The sequence below is a fragment of the Elephas maximus genome, chromosome 16 (assembly GCF_024166365.1).
Source record: "Elephas maximus indicus isolate mEleMax1 chromosome 16, mEleMax1 primary haplotype, whole genome shotgun sequence".
Lineage (NCBI taxonomy): Eukaryota > Metazoa > Chordata > Mammalia > Proboscidea > Elephantidae > Elephas > Elephas maximus.
Genome location: NC_064834.1, coordinates 6497254 through 6515512, shown reverse-complemented (window position 1 = coordinate 6515512; position 18259 = coordinate 6497254). Strand labels below are relative to the sequence as shown.

Below are 18259 nucleotides of genomic sequence, written 5' to 3'. Positions count from 1 at the left end.
TTTCTGTAGTCATGATACTTTTCACCTCCTTGTCCAGTGGGCTGGACCAGTCACTCAGCTATGGTGCAGCAGGACAGGTCTATCTGAACAGGAGGGGCTGGGATGGGTTGCTTGTTGCTGACAGGGCGCGCCAAGAATCAGTGCTGGGGAGGTTCTAGTAGGCCGTGCCTGTGCTGCTCGGGGGTGTGATGTTCAGTGCATGGTGCAGGTAGGCAGGAAAGAAGGGCAAGGTTGTGATGTGTGGAGCTGATATGGGTTTGTGAAAAAGGAGAGAGAGGAAAGAAAAACAGGAGCCAAAAACAAGGAAACAAAGAGAGAAAAAAAAAGTGCCGTGGGAGCTTGCCATTGGATTGGAGTGATAAGAAACAGAGAAAGGGACAAAAGCAAAAAAAAAAAAAAAAAAGGAAAATGAAAGAAAAAAAACTAGGTAAAAACTTGGAAAAGAGAAAAATAAAAGAAAAGCCCCTAGGAGTCCCGGATATCCACTCGTGGGGCTATTGAGACCAGGGAAGTGGCTCCCAGGCTTTGCAGTATTGCCTGGCTAGAGGGAGTATAGATGTCACACAGCACCAGGTATTCAGGAGACAGGAAAAGAAGGTAAGTGTAGAGAGACGAGAAATGAGAAATGAAGGAGGACAGAAAGGGAGAAAAGAGAAAAAAAAGAAAAGAAAAAAGGAATAAAGAAATGCCCCCCAGGGATCCCACCTATGTATGTGGCTGCACAGATTGGGGGAGTAGCTCCTAAGCCGTGCAGTACTGCTCTGCTAGAAGGGGTTCCAAAGCTGCAAAAAGAAAAAACAAACAATACAAAACAAAACAGAACAAAGCAAAACAAGGAAAAAAAAAAAGCCCCAGTGATTCTACCAGCGTGGTGTCGCGCGGGCCGGGGGAGTGGTTCCCGCATCATGTGTGGCTTCACAGACTTTGAAGAAGAAGCAAAGATGGCACACATTGCCAGGTGTTCCAGAGAAAGGATGGGGAGGTGATAGGAGGCATGGAAGAAACAAAAAGAGATGGAAAGAACCAACACCAACTCAGGGGCCCAGCCAGTCTGGTCAGGGTGAATCTAAGCAGCCTGAGGCCAAAGCAGTTGCCTCCCAGCCAAGAGACTGCAGCTGGCGGGAAGCACAGGAGGCCGGGGGTAGGGGAGATGTTGGTGCGGGGCGGAGCTAGGAAAGCATATATCAGCCTTTACCGGGCACTCTGTCTCTTGCCGGGAACTTTGTGAATCTGCTCTCCTATGCTCCCTGTTCCTCCGATCTCCGATGTGGTTGGGGCAAATCCAAGTGGCACGAATGCTGCACTTGCCAGCTGGCTGAGCCACTGCAGCCAGCCAGGAACCTCGAAGGTAGAGCTGTAGCGAGTGAGAGTGGGAAAGTGTGTATTGCTGGTTACCAGGTGCTCTGTCTCCTGCTGGGAGTCCACGAAGCTGCTTTCCCGCGCTCCCTGTCTGCCAATCCCTACAGGAGTCCAAGATGGCGGACCTGTGCTGCATTAGTTGATGGTGCCCTCTGTACGAATCTCTCCTTGCTCTCTGTCCTCTGTCAGTTTTTTATGCCATCCGGTGCTTGGCTGAGTTCTTTATCTCTTCATCTGGCATGTCAGGTTCCAGGAATGACATTTGTCTCTGTTTTACTTAGTTTTTCAGGTCTTTGTTGTGGAGGGATAGTGTGGTGTTTTTGTCTATGGTGCCATGTTGGCCTGAAGTCTGTACTTCTAATACAGATTTGTTTGTTCTTCTGACAGTCCATGGTATAGTCAATATTCTTCACCAATACCATAATTCAAAGGTATCAGTTCTTCTTTGGTCTTCCTTATTCATTGTCTAGCTTTCACATGCTTATGAGGCGATTGAAAACACCATGGCTTGGGTCAGGCACATCTTAGTCCTTAAAGTGATATCTTTGCTTTTTAATTCTTTAAAGAGGTCTTTTGCAGCAGAACTGCCCAGTGCAGTGTGTCATTTGATTTCTTGACTGCTGCTTCTGTGGGTGTTGATTGTGGATCCGAGTGAAATGAAATCCTTGACAACTTCAGTCTTTTCTCTGTTTATCATGATGTTGCCTATTCGTCTAGTTGTGAGGATTTTTGTTTTCTTCATGTTGAGGTGTAATCCATATTGAAGGCTGTCATCTTTGATCTTCATCAGTAAATTCTTAGAGTCCTTTTTACTTTCAGCAAGCAAGGTTGTGTCATTTGCATAATGCAGGGTATTAATGAGTCTTCTTCTAATTCTGATGCCCCGTTCCAGTTTTATGGACATCTTTTTATTATTTCTGCTTGAACTCAGTTGTGATCAGAGAACAAAGTATTATTTCCATCCTTTTAGGTTTACGAAGGCTTGCTTTATGTCATAGAATATGGTCTAGGGAAACATCTCAGGTTGTACTTGAAAAGAATGTGTATTCTGCCTTTATTGGGTATAATCCACAAATATGAATTAAATTTAATGTTGGTGATAGTATTACAGATCTTCCATGTCTATCAGTTTTTTGTTTATCAACTGTTAAAAATCTCCAACTGTGCTTGTAGCACTTTCTTTCTATAGTTCTGTTAATTTTTGCTTCATGTATTTTGATGCATACACATTTATACTGTAAGCCTGTTGTCCCTTTCATTATGAAGCATATTTCTATATATGATGATAATCTTTGTTTTGAAGTCAATTTCATCTGATATTGCACGTAGATATTCAAGCTTTCTTATTGTTTCTGTTTCCATGGCATATATTTTTCCTTCCGTGTTCTTTAAACCTATTTTTGTCCTTATATTTAAAGTGTATCACTTGTAAAGAGAATATAGTTGGGTCTTGTTTTTTGATTCAGTTTGTCAAAGTGTGCCTTCTAATTGGAATATTTACTCCATTAACATTTATTATAACTGTTGAGATGATTAGTTTTAGGTTTATGATTTCACTGTTTTCTGTTTGCACCCTCTGTCCTTTGTTCTTAGTTCTCCTTTTCTGCCTCCCCCCCCTTTTGGCTATTTAAACATATTTTATAATTCATCTTAATTTATTGGCATTTCAGCAATGTATTTTTGTGTTTTTTATTTTTTGGCAGTTGCAGTATGTACACAATGTACATCGTTAATTTTTTTTACAGTTTGTGTAGAGTTTATGTTGTACAACTTCAAGTAAACTGTAGAAACTTTGTCATCATATAGTTCTCTTTAGCCTCCTTCACTGTTACCACACAAGACAATATTATAAATTTTTCTTTAAACAGTTGGATGTATATTAAGGAAAACAGAAGAAAATTCTGTGCTGGAATAATTTACCATTTCCCATGCTCTTTATTTGTTCCTGAGAATGAATTTTCCTTCTATATTCCCCTTGAGTCTGAAGAAACTCATTTAGCATTTTTTATTATGCAGGACTGCTAGTGATTAATTATCTTTCTTAAATTTTATTTATTTTGTTGTTGAGAATTTACACAGCAAAACGTACACCAATTCAGTAGTTTCTACAGGTACGTTTCAGTGACATTGGTTATGTTCTTTGAGTTGTGCAGTCATTCTCATCCATCTTTTCTGAGTTGTTCCTCCCCCATTAACATAAACTCACCGCCCCCTAAGGTTCCTGTCTAATATTCTGAGTTGCTGTTGTCGGTTTGATCCTATATAGATAGTTCTTAAGTGAGAATAATGCTAAAGGCAGACCCTTTTTACTCGTTAAGCTAAACTATTATTTGGTTTTAGGAAGATTTCAGGGGGATATTCTTGGCTTAAGGTTTAAAGATTATCTCAGGGCAATAGTTTCAGCAATTCACTACCCCTCATGGCTCCAGAAATTGTAAAGTTCAGGAGAATTTGAAATTCTGTTCTGCATTCTCTCTGCCCTTTGATCAGGATTCTTCTATGGAATCTTTGATTAGAATGTTCAGTTTTTCTCGGGTACCATCCAGTTTTTCTGGTCTCATGGCAAAGGAGGCACTTGTTCATGGAGGTAATTAGCCACATGTTCCATTTCCTCTTCCTATTCCTGACTCTCATTCTTCCTCTGTTGCTACAGATGAATAAGGCCAATTGTTGTGCCTTGGATGCCTGTTTGAAAGCTTTTTAAAAAACTCCAGGCACTATGTAATGAGCTAAGAGTTAGAACAGAAGCAATAAAAATATTAGGCCAGTTAACTTGGATGTCCCATGAAACCATGACCCTAAACCTTCAAACTATGGAGCCAAATCCCGTGAGGTGTTTGGTTGAACATAAGCAGCCTCAGCAGCTGTCTTTTTTTTTTTTTTTTGTCATTGTTGTAAATACGCCTGTCACACAACGATTGCCAATTCGATTTTTTTTACAGGTATACAGCTTACTGAGAGCACTTAATAATAATCAGTGGTACAACTTTACCCTTAATCAATGAAATTTTTTCATCACCATACACTGAAACTCAGTACTCCATAAGCAATAACCTCTTTCCTCCTCCTTTCCACCCCTGGTTACCACTAATAAACTTTGGTCTCTGTACATTTGCCTTTTCTTATCTTTTTATATTAGTGAGATCATAACAATATATGACCTTTTGTGGTTGACTTATTTCATTCAGCATAGTGTCTTCAAGCTGCATCCGTTTTGTAGCATGTCAAGACTTCATTTGTCCTACTGGCTGAGTAGTATTCCATTGTATGTATGTACTGCATTTTGTTTATTCATTCATCTGTTGATGGGCATTTAGGTTGTTTCCTCCTTTTGACTATTGTGAATAGTGCTGCAATGAACATTGGTGTACAAGTCTCTGAATCTATGCTTTCAAGTCTTTTCGGTGTATACCTAGGATTAGAATTGCTGGGTCATATGGTGCTTCTATTTTTAGTTTTTTGAGGAACCACCACACTGTTTTCCACAATGGCTGTACCATTTTGCATTTCCATAAGCAATGGATAAGGGTTCCAGTTTCTCCATATCTTCACCATTTGTTATTTTCTGTTTTTTTTTAACCTTAGCCATCCCAGTGGGAGTGAAATGGTATGTCATTCTGGTTTTGATTTGCCACTCTCTGATGGCTAATGACACTGAGCATCTTTTCATGTGTTTGGTGGCCATTTGAATGTCCTCCTTGGTGAAATGTCTATTCAAGTCTTTTGCCCATTTTATGATTGGGTTACTTGTCTTCGTTGTTAAGTGGTTAAAGTTTTATATGTACTTTGATTATGAGATTCTTGTTGGATATATGGCTTCTGAAAATATTCTCTCATTTGGTAGCTTGTCTTTTCACTTGTTTTGTAAAGTCTTTTGAAGAATAAAAGTTTTAAAGTTTTTTAAAATTTTTATTGTGCTTTAAGTGAAAGTTTACAAATCAAATCAGTCTCTCATAAAAATTTATATACACCTTACTATATACTTCCGGTTGCTCTCCCCTTAATGAGACAGCACACTCCTCTGTATTCTGTATTCTCGTATCCATTCAGTCAGCTTCTGTCCCCCTCTGCCTTCTCATCTCCCCTCCAGACAGGAGCTGCCCACATAGTCTCAAGTGTCTACTTCAGACAAGAAGCTCACTCCTCATCAGTATCATTTTCTATCTTATAGTCCAGTCCAATCCCTGTCTGAAGAATTGGCTTTGGGAATGGTTCCAGTCTTGGACTAACAGAAGGTCTGGGGACCATGACCTCCAGGGTCCTTCTAGTCTCAGTAAGACCACTAAGTCTGGTCTCTTTATGAGAATTTGAGGCCTGCATCCCATTGCTCCTCTGCTGCATCAGGGATACTCTGTTGTGTTCCCTGTCAGGTTAGTCCTTGGTTATAGTTGGGCACCGCCTAGTTCTTCTGGTCTCAGGCTGATGTAGTCTCTGATTTATGGGGCTCTTCCTGTCTCTTGGGCTCTTAGTTACCGTATGTCTTTGGTGTTCTTTATTCTCCTTTGCTCCAGGTGGGTTGACACCAATTGATGTATCTTAGCTGGCCACTTGCTAGCATTTAAGACCTCAGATGCCACTCGCCAAATGTTAATAGATTTTATTATGCCAGTTGATCTAGATGTCCCCTGAAACCATGGTCCCCAAACCCCCACCCCTGCTATGCTGGCTTTCAAAGCATTCGGTTTATTCAGGAAACTTCTTTGGTTTAGTCCAGTTGTGCTGACCTCTCCTGTATTGTGTGTTGTCTTTCCTTTTACCTAAAATAGTTCTTGTTTACTATCTAGTGAATACCCCTCTCCCTCTCTCCATCCCCACTCTCATAACCATCAAAGAATATTTTCTTCTCTGTTTAAACTATTTCTTGAGTTCTTATAATAGTGGTCTCATACAGTATTTGTCCTTTTGCAGCTGACTGATTTCACTCAGCTTGATGCGTTCCAGATTTCTCCATGTTATGAAACGTTTCACGGACTCATCATCGTTCTTTATTGATGCATAGTGTCCATTGTGTGAATATAACATAATTTGTTTATGCATTCATCTGTTGATGGGCACGTTGGCCGCGTCCATCTTTTTGCTATTATAAACAGTGGTGCAGCGACCATGGGTGTGCATTTATCTGTTCGTGTAAAGGCTCTTATTTCTCTAGGATATATTCCAAGGAGTGGGATTGCTGGATCGTATGGTAGTTCTATTTCTAGCTTTTTAAGGAAACGTCAAATCGATTTCCAAAGTGGTTGTACCATTTGACATTCCCACCAGCAGTGTATAAGTGTTCCAGTCTCTTGACAACCTCTCCAACATTTATTATTTTGTGTTTTTTGGATTAATGCCAGCCTTTTTGGAGTGAGATTGTAGTTTTGATTTGAATTTCTCTGACTGCTAATGGTTGTGATAATTTCCTCATGTATCTGTTAGCTACCTGAATGTCTTCTTTAGTGAAAGAAGTGCCTGTTCATATCCTTTGCCCATTTTTTAATTGGGTCGTGTTTTTTTTTTGTTGTTGAGGTTTTGCAGTATCTTGTATATTTTGGAGATTAGACCCTAATCAGCTATGTCATAGCCAAAAATTTTTTTCCTAGTCTGTAGGTTGTCTTTTTACTCTTTTGGTAAAGCCTTTGGTTTGGTTGTCTTTTTACTCCTTTGATGAAGTATGAGTGTTTGATTTTTAGGAGTTCCCAGTTATCTAGTTTCTCCTCTGGTGTTTGTGCATTGTTAGTAATGTTTTGTATACTGTTTATGCCATGTATTAGGGCTCCTAGCATTGTCCCTATTTTTTCTTCAATGATCTTTATCTTTTTGGATTTTGTATTTAGGAATTTGATCCATTTTCAGTTAATTTTTGTGCATGGTATGAGGTATGGGTCTAAAAGTTTCTAATTTTTACTTATTTTGAATTGTGGTGTTGGCAAAGAATATTGAATATACCATGGACTGGCAGAAGAATGAACAAGCCTGTGTTGGAGGAAGTACAGCCAGAATGCTCCTTAGAATTGAGGATGCTGAGAATTTATCTTGCTTACTTTGGTTATCATGAGGGACCAGTCCCCAGAGAAGGACATCATAGTTGGTAAAGTGGAGGGGTCAGTGAAAAGGAGGAATACCCTCAACAAAATCAGTTAACACAATAACTGCAACAATGGGCTCAGATACACCTCCTGTTGTCTGGCTAGCGTGGGACCAGGCAGCGTTTCGTTCTGTTATACAAAGTGTTGGTATGAGTCAGAGCTGACTCGATGGCACCTAACAACAACAACATTATTTTATGCATATGTCTTTTAAATCATGTAACAAGTGAGTTACAATACAAAATAAAACTGGCCTTTATATTAGCCCATGAAACTACCTTACTGGTGTCTTAGTTATCTAGTGCTACTGTAACAGAAGTATCACAAGTGGATTGCTTTAACAAACAGAAATTTATTTTTTCAAAGTTAAGGAGGCTGGAAGGCTGAATTCAGGGAGTTGGCTCTAGGGGAAGGCTTTCTTTCTCTCTTTGTTGGCTCTTAGAGAAGATCCTTGTTTCCTTTCAGCATCTGTGGGCCTGGCTTTCCTTGGAAATCTCCCTGTGTTTTGGCATCATTCTTGGCCTGGGTCTAGGAGGTTCTCAGCACATTGCCTAGTTCTGTATCCTCAGGGATCAAAGACTCCCAAAAAGTCAACCTTTGTCAGAACACACACAGGCACACACCACATTATACCTTTCCTTCTGGAATGGGTGCCTGTAACAGATCACAGGATGTTTAGGAAAGGGTCAGTGAATTTCTCCAAAGTGACTTTCTATGTCCATCTTGTTGAAGTAGTTGTTGGCTACTTCACATATTTCATATGTCCATGGAAAATAAAAATTAAGTTCAGTGGTATTAATTACCTCACTAAAACAAATTAATCAACAACGAATAGATTTTCTGCTGCTCTAGAGTTCACCAAACTCATGCATGCAGTCTGACTTAGGATACCCAAGCACAGAAATGTGGATGTCCTATTTATTGATTTATTCTGGGGGATATACCACTCCAGAGACTTGAATACTAGGTCTGTAACATGAACACTTTTTTCCTTTTTCCTATTTATTGTACTTGGTTGTTTGTTGAGCAAGATCCACTGGAGAAACGCTGAGAGTATGGCCCCCGGACACCCTTATAGCTCAGTAATGAAGTTACTTCAGAGGTTGACCCCTCAGACAGAGATTAGACAGGCCCATAAAACTAAATGAAACTAAATGGGCACACCAGCCCAGGGGCAAGGACCAGAAGGCAGAAGGAGACAGGAAAGCTGGTAATGGTGAATCCAGGGTTGAGAAGGGAGAGCGTTTACATGTCATGGGGTTGGCAACCAAAGTCACAAAACAATATGTGTATTAATTGTTTAATGAGAAACTTGTTTGCTCTGTAAACTTTCATCTAAAGCACGATTGAAAAAAAATAAGCAAAAAAAAAAAAATCCACTATGAAGAGGGAGGTATATATTTTTTAGGGAATTTTATATTTTGATTTAGCATTCACTTTGGGGAATTCGTAGAGAAGGAAATTTTTTTCCTACACCATTTATGTAGTTACATAATTCCTTAATCAAGTAGTAGTGCTCCATAGAGAATGACATCTCCAGGATACCAGTTGATAACCATTAAGTTGGCTGTAATAAAAAGACGGGCCGTAAATGTTGGCGAGGATGGGAAGAAATCAGAACCCTGATACATTACTTGTGGGAATGTAAAACACTTTGAAAAACAGTCTCTCAGTTCATCAAAAAGTTAAACATAGAGTTACCGTATGACCCAGCAATTCCACTCTTAGGTGTATATTCAGCAGAATTGATAACGTATGTCTAATATATATCCATATGTTGGACGATACAAATATTTCCAGCATCCGTCATAACAGCCAAATGATGAATAACCCAAATGGCCATCAACTGATGAGTGGATAAACAAAATGTGGTATATGTATACAATGAAATATTATTCAGCTATAAAGGAATGAAGTACTGATATGCTACCACATGGATGTACCTTGAAAACATTATGCTAAATGAAAGAAGCACACAAAATGCCATATATTGTGTAATTCCATTTATATGAAATATCCAGAACAGGCAAATATATAGAGACAAAAAAATAGATTAGTGACTGCCTAGGGCTCAGGGTAAGGAGTGGGGTATAACTGCTAATGGAGATGTATCTTTTTGGGGTGATTAAAAGATTTTAAAATTAGGTAGTAGTTGCACAACTCTGTGAATATACTAAAACCAGTAATTGATACACTTTCAAAGGGTGACATTTATAGTATGTGAATTATAACTCAATAAGGCTGTTATTTAAAACAGCTGAATATTTGGAGACTATTCTGACATCAGATTATCTGATAGCAGAAGCTCTGTACGATTTGCTGAAACTAATCCCTGAGTAGTAGAAACGTAGAAAACCTGATTCAGGTTGTAAGAAATGCAAAAAACACAGTTTCCAGCATTTTGTGGTACCAGGCAGATTTTATTTAAGAGAACTACAAAAGCTGAGATAAATTATTTTTCAAATAAAGCAAAATGTTGCTGTTGTTAGGCACTGCCGACCCTTTGTACAACAGAATGAAACACTGCCTGGTCCTGAGCCATCCTCACAATCGTTGCTATGTTTGAGCGCGTTGTTGCAGCCACTGCGTTGATCCATCTCACCCTCACCAAACATGATGTCCCTCTCCAGGGCCTGGTCCCTCCTGATAATGTGTCCAGAGTACGTGAGACAAGTCTTAACCATCCTAGCTTCCAAGGAGCGCTCTGGCTGTGCCTCTTCCAAGACAGAATTGTTCTTCTGGCCGTTCATGGTATATTCAGTATTCTTCACCAATACCATAATTCAAAGTCATCAATTCTTCTTCCGTTTTCCTTATTGATTGTACAGCTTTCACATCCATGTGAAGCGATTGAAAACACCATGGGTTGGATCAGGTGCACCTTAGTCCTCAAAGTGACATCTTTGCTTTTTAACACTTTAAAGAGGTCTTTTGCAGCAGATTTGCCCAGTGCAATACGTTATTTGATTTCTTGACTGGTGCTTCCGTGGGCGTCGATTGTGGATCCAAGTAAAATGAAATCCTTGACAACTTCAATATTTTCTCCATTTGTCATGATGTTCTTAGGCTCTGAAATAGTAGGGGAAACAAAATTTCCTCCCGTGTAATTGGAAGTCTTCTGCCTCAAAGTAGCTATGTGTTTCTATGTAGTTGTTTTAAACGTTCAAAGCATGCTTAAAATTGAATTGTTTTCCTCTGGTAGTTTACTCCTTGAAAGCATTCATGAAGTTGACTGTTTTGATCACATTGTGTAGGATGGGTTAGAGGTATCAGGACAGGCCTTAAATTCAGTTTGTGGTTCTAAGAATTTGAAACAATGAATAATGGACTTTTTCCGAAAGATAAATCAGGCACTAGGTCACTCTCGATCTCTCTCTCTCTGTCTCCAAGATGTGGAAGACCGAAGTCCATTTTGATTCAGAGGTTCTTACCCTATCAATTTATTGGTCTTTATCTTCTCAGTCAGGTGGTCCCCATGCTCCTTCAGGGCTGACCCTGTTACTTAGGTTTAGTTTCATCCAGGTTAATATACCCAATTAGGAAAACGCTGGACCGTGTGCTGCAGTAGAGTGATACCGTTTTACCCTCTTTGAAGTTGTACCTTAAAAATGTAATAGAGTTTGAGTGTACCTAAATTTCTTTGCCCATTCATTTACTTGCCTGTATCTTAAGGCATGATAACAAAAGACAAATATCAAGTACTTTTTGAAAAAATAATAAAATTATCTTAATTATTTAAAAACACTTGCACATTTAAAAGCATTTGAGAAGTGTAGATCAATAGAAAAAATTATAGCTTACAACACACAAGTACATTTAACATTTTCATTTGTTTTAGTCTTTTTTCTTTATAGGTAATACTGAATTTTTAAATATGCGTAATTAATTGATGCATAAATTATATCCCAGTAGTTTTTTAAAATATAATTTTTATGATTTCCAACTTGCGTGGCTATACCTGAACTTTTAAAATGGCGAGATTTAAATTGCATACACATTTTCCCCACTTGACAAAAACAAAACAAAATGTAGCATTGAAAGCTTTTGATGAAACCGTTCTTTACTGGGACAACTCTTAAACATGACAGCACATTCCAGTCACCTTGGGAGCTTCGCCTAGGACATACCTCAAGGCAATTAAATAAAAATCTCTCAGGTGGGAGTTTCTTCAGCTGCACAAGTGGCACCAATATGCAACCCAGTTTGAGAACACTGCCTGCTTTATAGCAGTGCTTCTCAAACCTGAGTGTGCATCAGAGTCACCCAGAGGCGTTCTTAAAGCACAGTGCTGGGCCCTGTCCCTGGAGTTCGTGACTCGGGACAGATATGAGAAGGTGCATTTCTAGCAAATTCCCAGCTGATGCTGATGCTGCTAGTCTGGGGACCCCACCGTGAGAACCACCGCGTTGTAGAGAGTGATTCCTTTTAGAATCTCCTGAAGGAGATTTACAAGGTCTGGAGACAATATCTATTCTTCTGACAAGTGGTTTTAATCAAATGGCACCAATTTACAGTGCCGTTAGCAATGTTTGGGGTACATACTTCACTTTGCCGTTCAGTATTATTATTACTGTAGTTGTTACTTTTAGCTTCTGATTTTACAGGCAGGAAATGTTATGTGGAAAAACAGTTCAATTTGGAGCCTCACCTCACGCACGAAAGTCAGTTCCAGGTGATTTAAGTAGCTAATTGTTAAAACTCAAGCTATAAAAAGACAAGGGCTCTGCCGTGGAGATAGGAGTTGGTGGTGGGGAGGGAACAAGACGCTCTCTCAACTAAGGTTAGTAGCTTTGGGGGAACCATTTCTGTCCTGCTTCATTGGTGTCTGCAGTGTGGGTGCGTTAGAATGGCTTTTTACCTGTGGGCAAATGGATAATTGCCATCCAGATAGAGGTTCTTAATCTTCACAGTACTTTGGAATCACCTCTAGAAGTTCAGATTCAAGTTTTACAAAGGTCTCCAGATGCTGCTAGTGAGCAGCAGGAATGAGGATCGCTGTCTGGCCCAGAGACTAAGACCCTCATACTCAGTGGCAGCCCTGGGCCCTGAGTGTCCTCTAGCACCACTCTTGCCCAGCCCTGGGTAGGTCAGTAGTAAAAAAAAAAAAAAAAAAAGGAGGGGGGAGAAAAGGAAGAGATGATTTGGTGTGCTCTGTGATCACAGTTTCACAAAATTTACTGGAGGGAAGGCAGACCTTGGTGTCTGGAAAGGAAGCTGCCAGATGATTTGGTTGATCGTAAGCAGCTTTGCAAGAGGCATAAAAAGCCTGAGAAGCACCAGGCATCTTGGTTGCCTCATTACAAGTAGACCCTGGACTTGGATATTTTGACACCAGATTCTCAGAGTGCTGGGCTTCTGGGTGGGAATCAGTGTGTTGGGTCCAGCATGAGTTTTCATGCTGCCCTGTTCTCTTTGAGGGGGCTCAAGTGCTCCAGTAAGAGAGGATGGGACATTGGGAGCGCTGTCTCGTGTGTTTGTTACTTTTATCTCATAGTCTCTTCATAGCTTCCTTGCCCTTTTCTCTGTGGAGAGGACTGGGGGAACACTAGGTAGTCACTTGGCTGTCGGTATGAAGGGCTCACAATGCTGTATTTTCTTCACTTCTGTCTGTAACTTGAACATCCAAGTCAGTGTATCAGATCCTTCGCAAGATAATGCGCCATCTGAGGGCTGTTACGAGAATTAAAGTTTGAAATTGTCTAGCATGTTGTACATGCTTAAATAGCTTTTTAAAAAGGTTAACCAATGTGTGGATCACATTTTTCCTGGCTCTAAATCCTGTCCTAGCAAAGTCCTTCTGAACCTCACCTGTAGGCAGGGATGCTCAGTAAAAAAGGTACACCCAGCCTTATTTGTGTTCACTTACAAATCTGTGGTGCACAGCTTCACAAAGATGCGGTGAAACCGATGTGAAATTGTGTACCACAGATTAGTATGTAAACAGAATTAAGCCCATGCCTACCTTGCGTACTGTAAACCTGTTACTACCTTGGTTTAGTGGTTAATCTGCTCCTGCCTGTTGGGAAGGGGGAGTGGAGGAGGAGATTCCTAATGTGGGGATGAGCAGTGTCCTCAGGCTTGGCTGCAGGCATGTCTCCTCCCGTGATAGAGACACACTTGCACAGTACCCTTCAGGCTCTAAAGACCCCTCAACTCACCTTCAAAAACCTTTAAGAAATGTAGGGCATGTTTCAATACCTCTGTTTTTTCCACGATGAAAGTGGGGTTTAGATAAGATTCCTGACTTCACAGGGCCACACACCTGACAGATGTTAGAGCAGGACTTTAAGCCTATCCGCTGAGGCTTTAGATTGGATGTTCTCAAACTTTGGTTTGCATAAGAATCACCTGGGGAGCTTGGTAAAACTACAGAGGCCCAGCCAGGGCCCACTGTGTGCTTTAGTAGCTCCCCAGGTGCTTCTGTTGAAAACAGCACTGTAGACTTTGCCTTTGCCCACAGTCTGTCATTCTCCAATATGTGACCTCCCACAGATAAGGTATAGATGTGGTGTCATCATAGGAGTAATTATTCCAGCGGACACAGATTGCCTTCCACATGTGTCTTGGAAGATAAAGAGGGGTTATCAAGGTTTGGAGGCTATAATGGGAAGGACTTCAGTCAAGGCATGTTGGTGGGAGAACATGGTCAACTGAAGTGGGTATCCAGAAGCCTGTAAGGAAGGGAGTACCAAGGAAAGATCATAGAAAGCTAGAATGGAGCCAGACTGGAGATCCCTGAATTTGGGCTAAGGATATGAGCTGTGTCTCTAGCCTCAGGTGACTGCCTAGGTAACCATAATACTGAGATTGAGCTTAGTAATAAAATACTCCTTGTTTCATGGTAGAGCATTGAGGAGACCAAAGTGGTGACTCAGTAACACACTCTCTTCCTATTCTCTCAGTTTGGCTTCAGATTGAAGAGCTGGACACAGGCAAGGAAAGAAGCAATGGCCTCCTGGGGACAAGGCCAGGTCCCTGGACAAGAAGAGCCTGTTCTAAAGGCCCCTGATGAGAATCCTGCTGCCCTCAGCTCACCCAGGAAGACAGAACGTGCTCCTGGGCAGGAGTCCAGATCTGGAAGCCCTGGAGTCAGGAGCAGAAGCGTGGCCCTAGATCCGTCTGTGATGTCCGGGGCAAACTCGGGACCTTCTTGGGCCTTGCACAGTTCACCCTCTTCCACTGGCAGCCCAACAGTCCAGTCTCAGACTGCTCTCTCACTTTCAACATTTTCTCCCAGCGTCTCTCTTTTGTCTAGGGAACAGGGGAGTCAGAATCAAAACCCAAACCTGATAAAGGCCTCTCTTAGGTCCCTGACTGACTCCTACAGGGAAGACATAGGGCTGTCTCAGCAACTCGACCGCAAACTCTTACAGCAATTGTTGCAGGAATGTCCCGAATGGGAACAGCTATTGAATCCAACATTCAGGACTCTGCTACAGAATTTTCTAAAATCCCAGCACCCAAAGAACCCCCAGGAGATACTTCTTGGCCTGAGAGAGCCACAATCAGAAATGAGAAGGCTGCTCCAAGAGCTGCTTCGACAGTTTCCTTCTTGGCAGTTGCTCTTAGATCAGAGCCTCAAGAGGATACTTCAGCAATATCTTTCATCCCAGGGCCAGCAGCCTGGCCAGGGAGGGCAGCAGGGCCAGATGCTGCAGACCTATCAGCCCACGTCCCCACAATGGCAGCAGCAGACCCAGTTACTACAGCCTGGCCAAGGAGGGCAGCAGGGGCAGGTGCTGCAGCCCTGTCTACCCACGTCCCAGCAACAGCAGCAGCAGCAGCAGCCTGGCCAGGGAGGGCAGCAGGGGCAGGTGCTGCAGCCCTGTCTACCCACGTCCCAGCAGCAGCAGCAGCAGCCTGGCCAGGGAGGGCAGCAGGGGCAGGTGCTGCAGCCCTGTCTACCCACGTCCCAGCAGCAGCAGCAGCCTGGCCAGGGAGGGCAGCAGGGCCAGATGCTGCAGACTTACCAGCCCCTGTCCCACCAGTGGCAACAGAAGCAGCAGCCCCAGGGCCAGCAGCCTGGCCAGGGAGGGCAGCAGGGCCAGATGCTGCAGGTCTATCTGCCCACGTTCCAGTATCAGCAGCAGCCCCAGGGCCGCCAGCCTGACTGGGGAGGTCAGCAGGGGCAGATGCTGCAGGCCTATTGGCCCACGTCTCAGCAGTGTGAGCAGCAGCAGCAGCAGCAGCCTGGTCGGGGAGGGCATCTGGGGAAGATGCAGCAGTCCTGTCGGCCCACATCCCAGCAATGGCAGCAGAAACAGCAGCAGCCCCAGGGCCAGCAGCCTGGCCAGGGAGGGCAGCAGGGGCAGATGCTGCAGGTCTATCTGCCCACGTTCCAGTATCAGCAGCAGCCCCAGGGGCAACAGGCTGGCCAGGGAAGGCAGCAGGGGCAGATACTGCGCTTCTATTTGCCTACATTCCAGTATCAGCAGCAGCAGCAGGGGCAGCAGGGGCGGATGCTGCAAGTTTATCTGCCTGTGTTTCAGCAATGGCAGCAGCAGCCATCCCAGGGCCAGCAGCCTGGCCGGGGAAGGAACCAGGGACAGATGCTTCAGACCTATTGGCCCACATTCCAGTATCGGCAGCAGCCCCAGAGCCAGCAGCCTGGCCGGGGAGGGCAACTGGGGCAGATGCTGCAGGTCTATCTGCCCATGTCTCAGCAGTGGCAGCGGCAGCAGCCTCAGCAGCCCCAGGGCCAGCAGCCTGGCCAAGGGGGGCAGCAGGGGCAGATGCTGCAGACCTATCAGCCTATGCCCCAGCAACGGCAGCAGCAGCAGCAGCCTGGCCAAGGAGGGCAGCAGGGGCAGATGCTGCAGACCAGTCAGCCCATGTCTCAGCAATGGCAGCAGCAGCCCCAGGGTCAGCAGTCTAGCCAAGGAGGGCAGCAGGGGCAGATGCTGCAGACCTATCAGCCTATGCCCCAGCAATGGCAACAGCAGCCCCAGGGTCAGCAGCCTGGCCAGGGAGGACAGCTGGGGCAAATGCTGCAGACCTGTCGGCCTATGCCCCAGCAATGGCAGCAGCAGCAGCAGCAGCAGCAGCCTGGCCAGGGAGGGCAGCAGGGGCAGATGCTACAGACCTACCAGCCCATGTCCCAGTAATGGCAGCAGCCCCAGGGCCAGCAGCCTGGCCAGGGAGGGCTGCAGGGGCAGATGGCACAGTCTTGTCTGCTCACGTCCTAGCAATGGTAGCAGCAGCCTGAATTGGATAAGCAGCCACATGCTGCAGGCCTATCTGTCCCCATTCCCGTATTGGCAGTGGCTCAGCTCCTAAGGCTGGGGGTTGCAGACTCATTACCCTCTATCTCAGGGCAGTCGTGGTTGATGCTGAGCGTGCCAGCTGTGCGTTAGTCCCGGATACTGGGGCACTTGCTGTAATTGCCCCATCACTAGTCCATAAGTTAGCTTTCCTTTTTGAGACTGCTTTCCAGATGCATGAACCCACACAAACGAAAATCTCCACCCTCTCGTGCAGCTGTGGAATTTGTAGCAGCACTTGCAATCTCAAATCACAAATTGCCTTTTCTGAAAATTCCAAAGCCACTTCAGCAGACCCAGAAATAGCTTTTCTGTTGGCTGCAAAACCCATGATGATCTCAACCACAGGACAACTAGGTTCCTCCCCATCAGTAGTTCAGACATCATCTCTGAGGCAGAAACGGGCATAGGAGATTCCAGAGAAGGGTACCCTTTGCTGTCATGGTCAGCTTTTTCATGCTACTTAGAGTGCCAAGTGGGTTCTGGTTAACTGTGGGACAAGGTCAGGGTCAGTCTGAAGTGCACCTGAGATAAAAACATTCATGAGGTTAAACAATTTAAGGGATTGCTATCTCTAGGTTCCACAGCCTCAGCACGGCATCTCTGGGTGGGGAGTGGGATACACATCACTTCTATGGGGCCTGTTGTTGCTGCCATTTTATTAAATTACCATTTTATTGTTGCACAAATTAAATTTTAAGCAAGAATGGAGTTATAGCCCCACACAGTATTCCTCTTCTGACATACATTGTACAATACAGTACACAGGGAGTGTTTGGATGAACAAGGTCATAAAAAATACATTGGGTTATTCTCCTACTGTCTGAAAACGCGTGGTGATTGTAAATCTTATTTCCAGGAGAAATCACTGAAAAGTTAACCTTGAACATTGAATAAAACCAGTATTCATGAACCCCTGAACTAAGGGATTTAGCTCAGGGTGAGGAACAAGTTACATTGTAGCTTTCATTTTTTGTAATCAATAAAATTGTTAACGTGTTCTTTTTCTGAGGTGTTAGATTCCCTTGCTTCTCCATATTCCCGCCGTATTAGGTTTCAGAACTAGGTACTTTTCCGCTTGGCATTGGGAGCCCTCTCTTTCACTTGCCAACTTAGCTTCCAAGCCTTGTGTCCCTTTCTTTACGTGTCAGCTGAATAAGTCTAACAGCTAAGTCTTGAGCAAAGTTTATTACTGTTCTCTTCTATACATTTCCTCATGCCTTCCCTTCAACCAGGGTTATTTTTATGCTCTGAAACACAAAACCTAAAGACTCGTAATTTAATAGTTGAAAGCCATAGAACCTGTTTTCTGCCATGGCTGTATATGAGGGTTCTGTTTCCTATATGGACATGATAAATCTATAGAATATATGTAACTGGTCTCTTCTATTAAATACATCTGCCAAAAATTAAAAATCAGTTTCTGTTTGTGCAAGGAGGGTTAAGGTTAGACTATGGAAATCAGGATTGCTCCAGAAAAATTAGCAGCTGTACCAAGAACCAGAAAAACTGTTCAGTACAAGTGGACACAATACCAGGTATAAAATAAAGTCCAACCGTGTGTTGCAGGAT

At 43.1% G+C, this 18259-nt stretch overlaps 1 protein-coding gene across 1 annotated transcript in view; it reads left to right on the top strand.

The window, feature by feature from the left end:
- LOC126059958 (uncharacterized) overlaps positions 1-16531 on the top strand; it is a 97392-nt gene extending 80861 nt beyond the window's left edge. The window contains exon 7 of the mRNA XM_049856028.1: positions 14330-16531. Within this exon, the coding sequence (XP_049711985.1) occupies positions 14375-16531 (2157 nt within the window). The 5' untranslated portion in view covers positions 14330-14374. The remainder of the gene's footprint in view (positions 1-14329) is intronic.
- The last annotated feature ends 1728 nt before the right edge of the window (positions 16532-18259 follow it).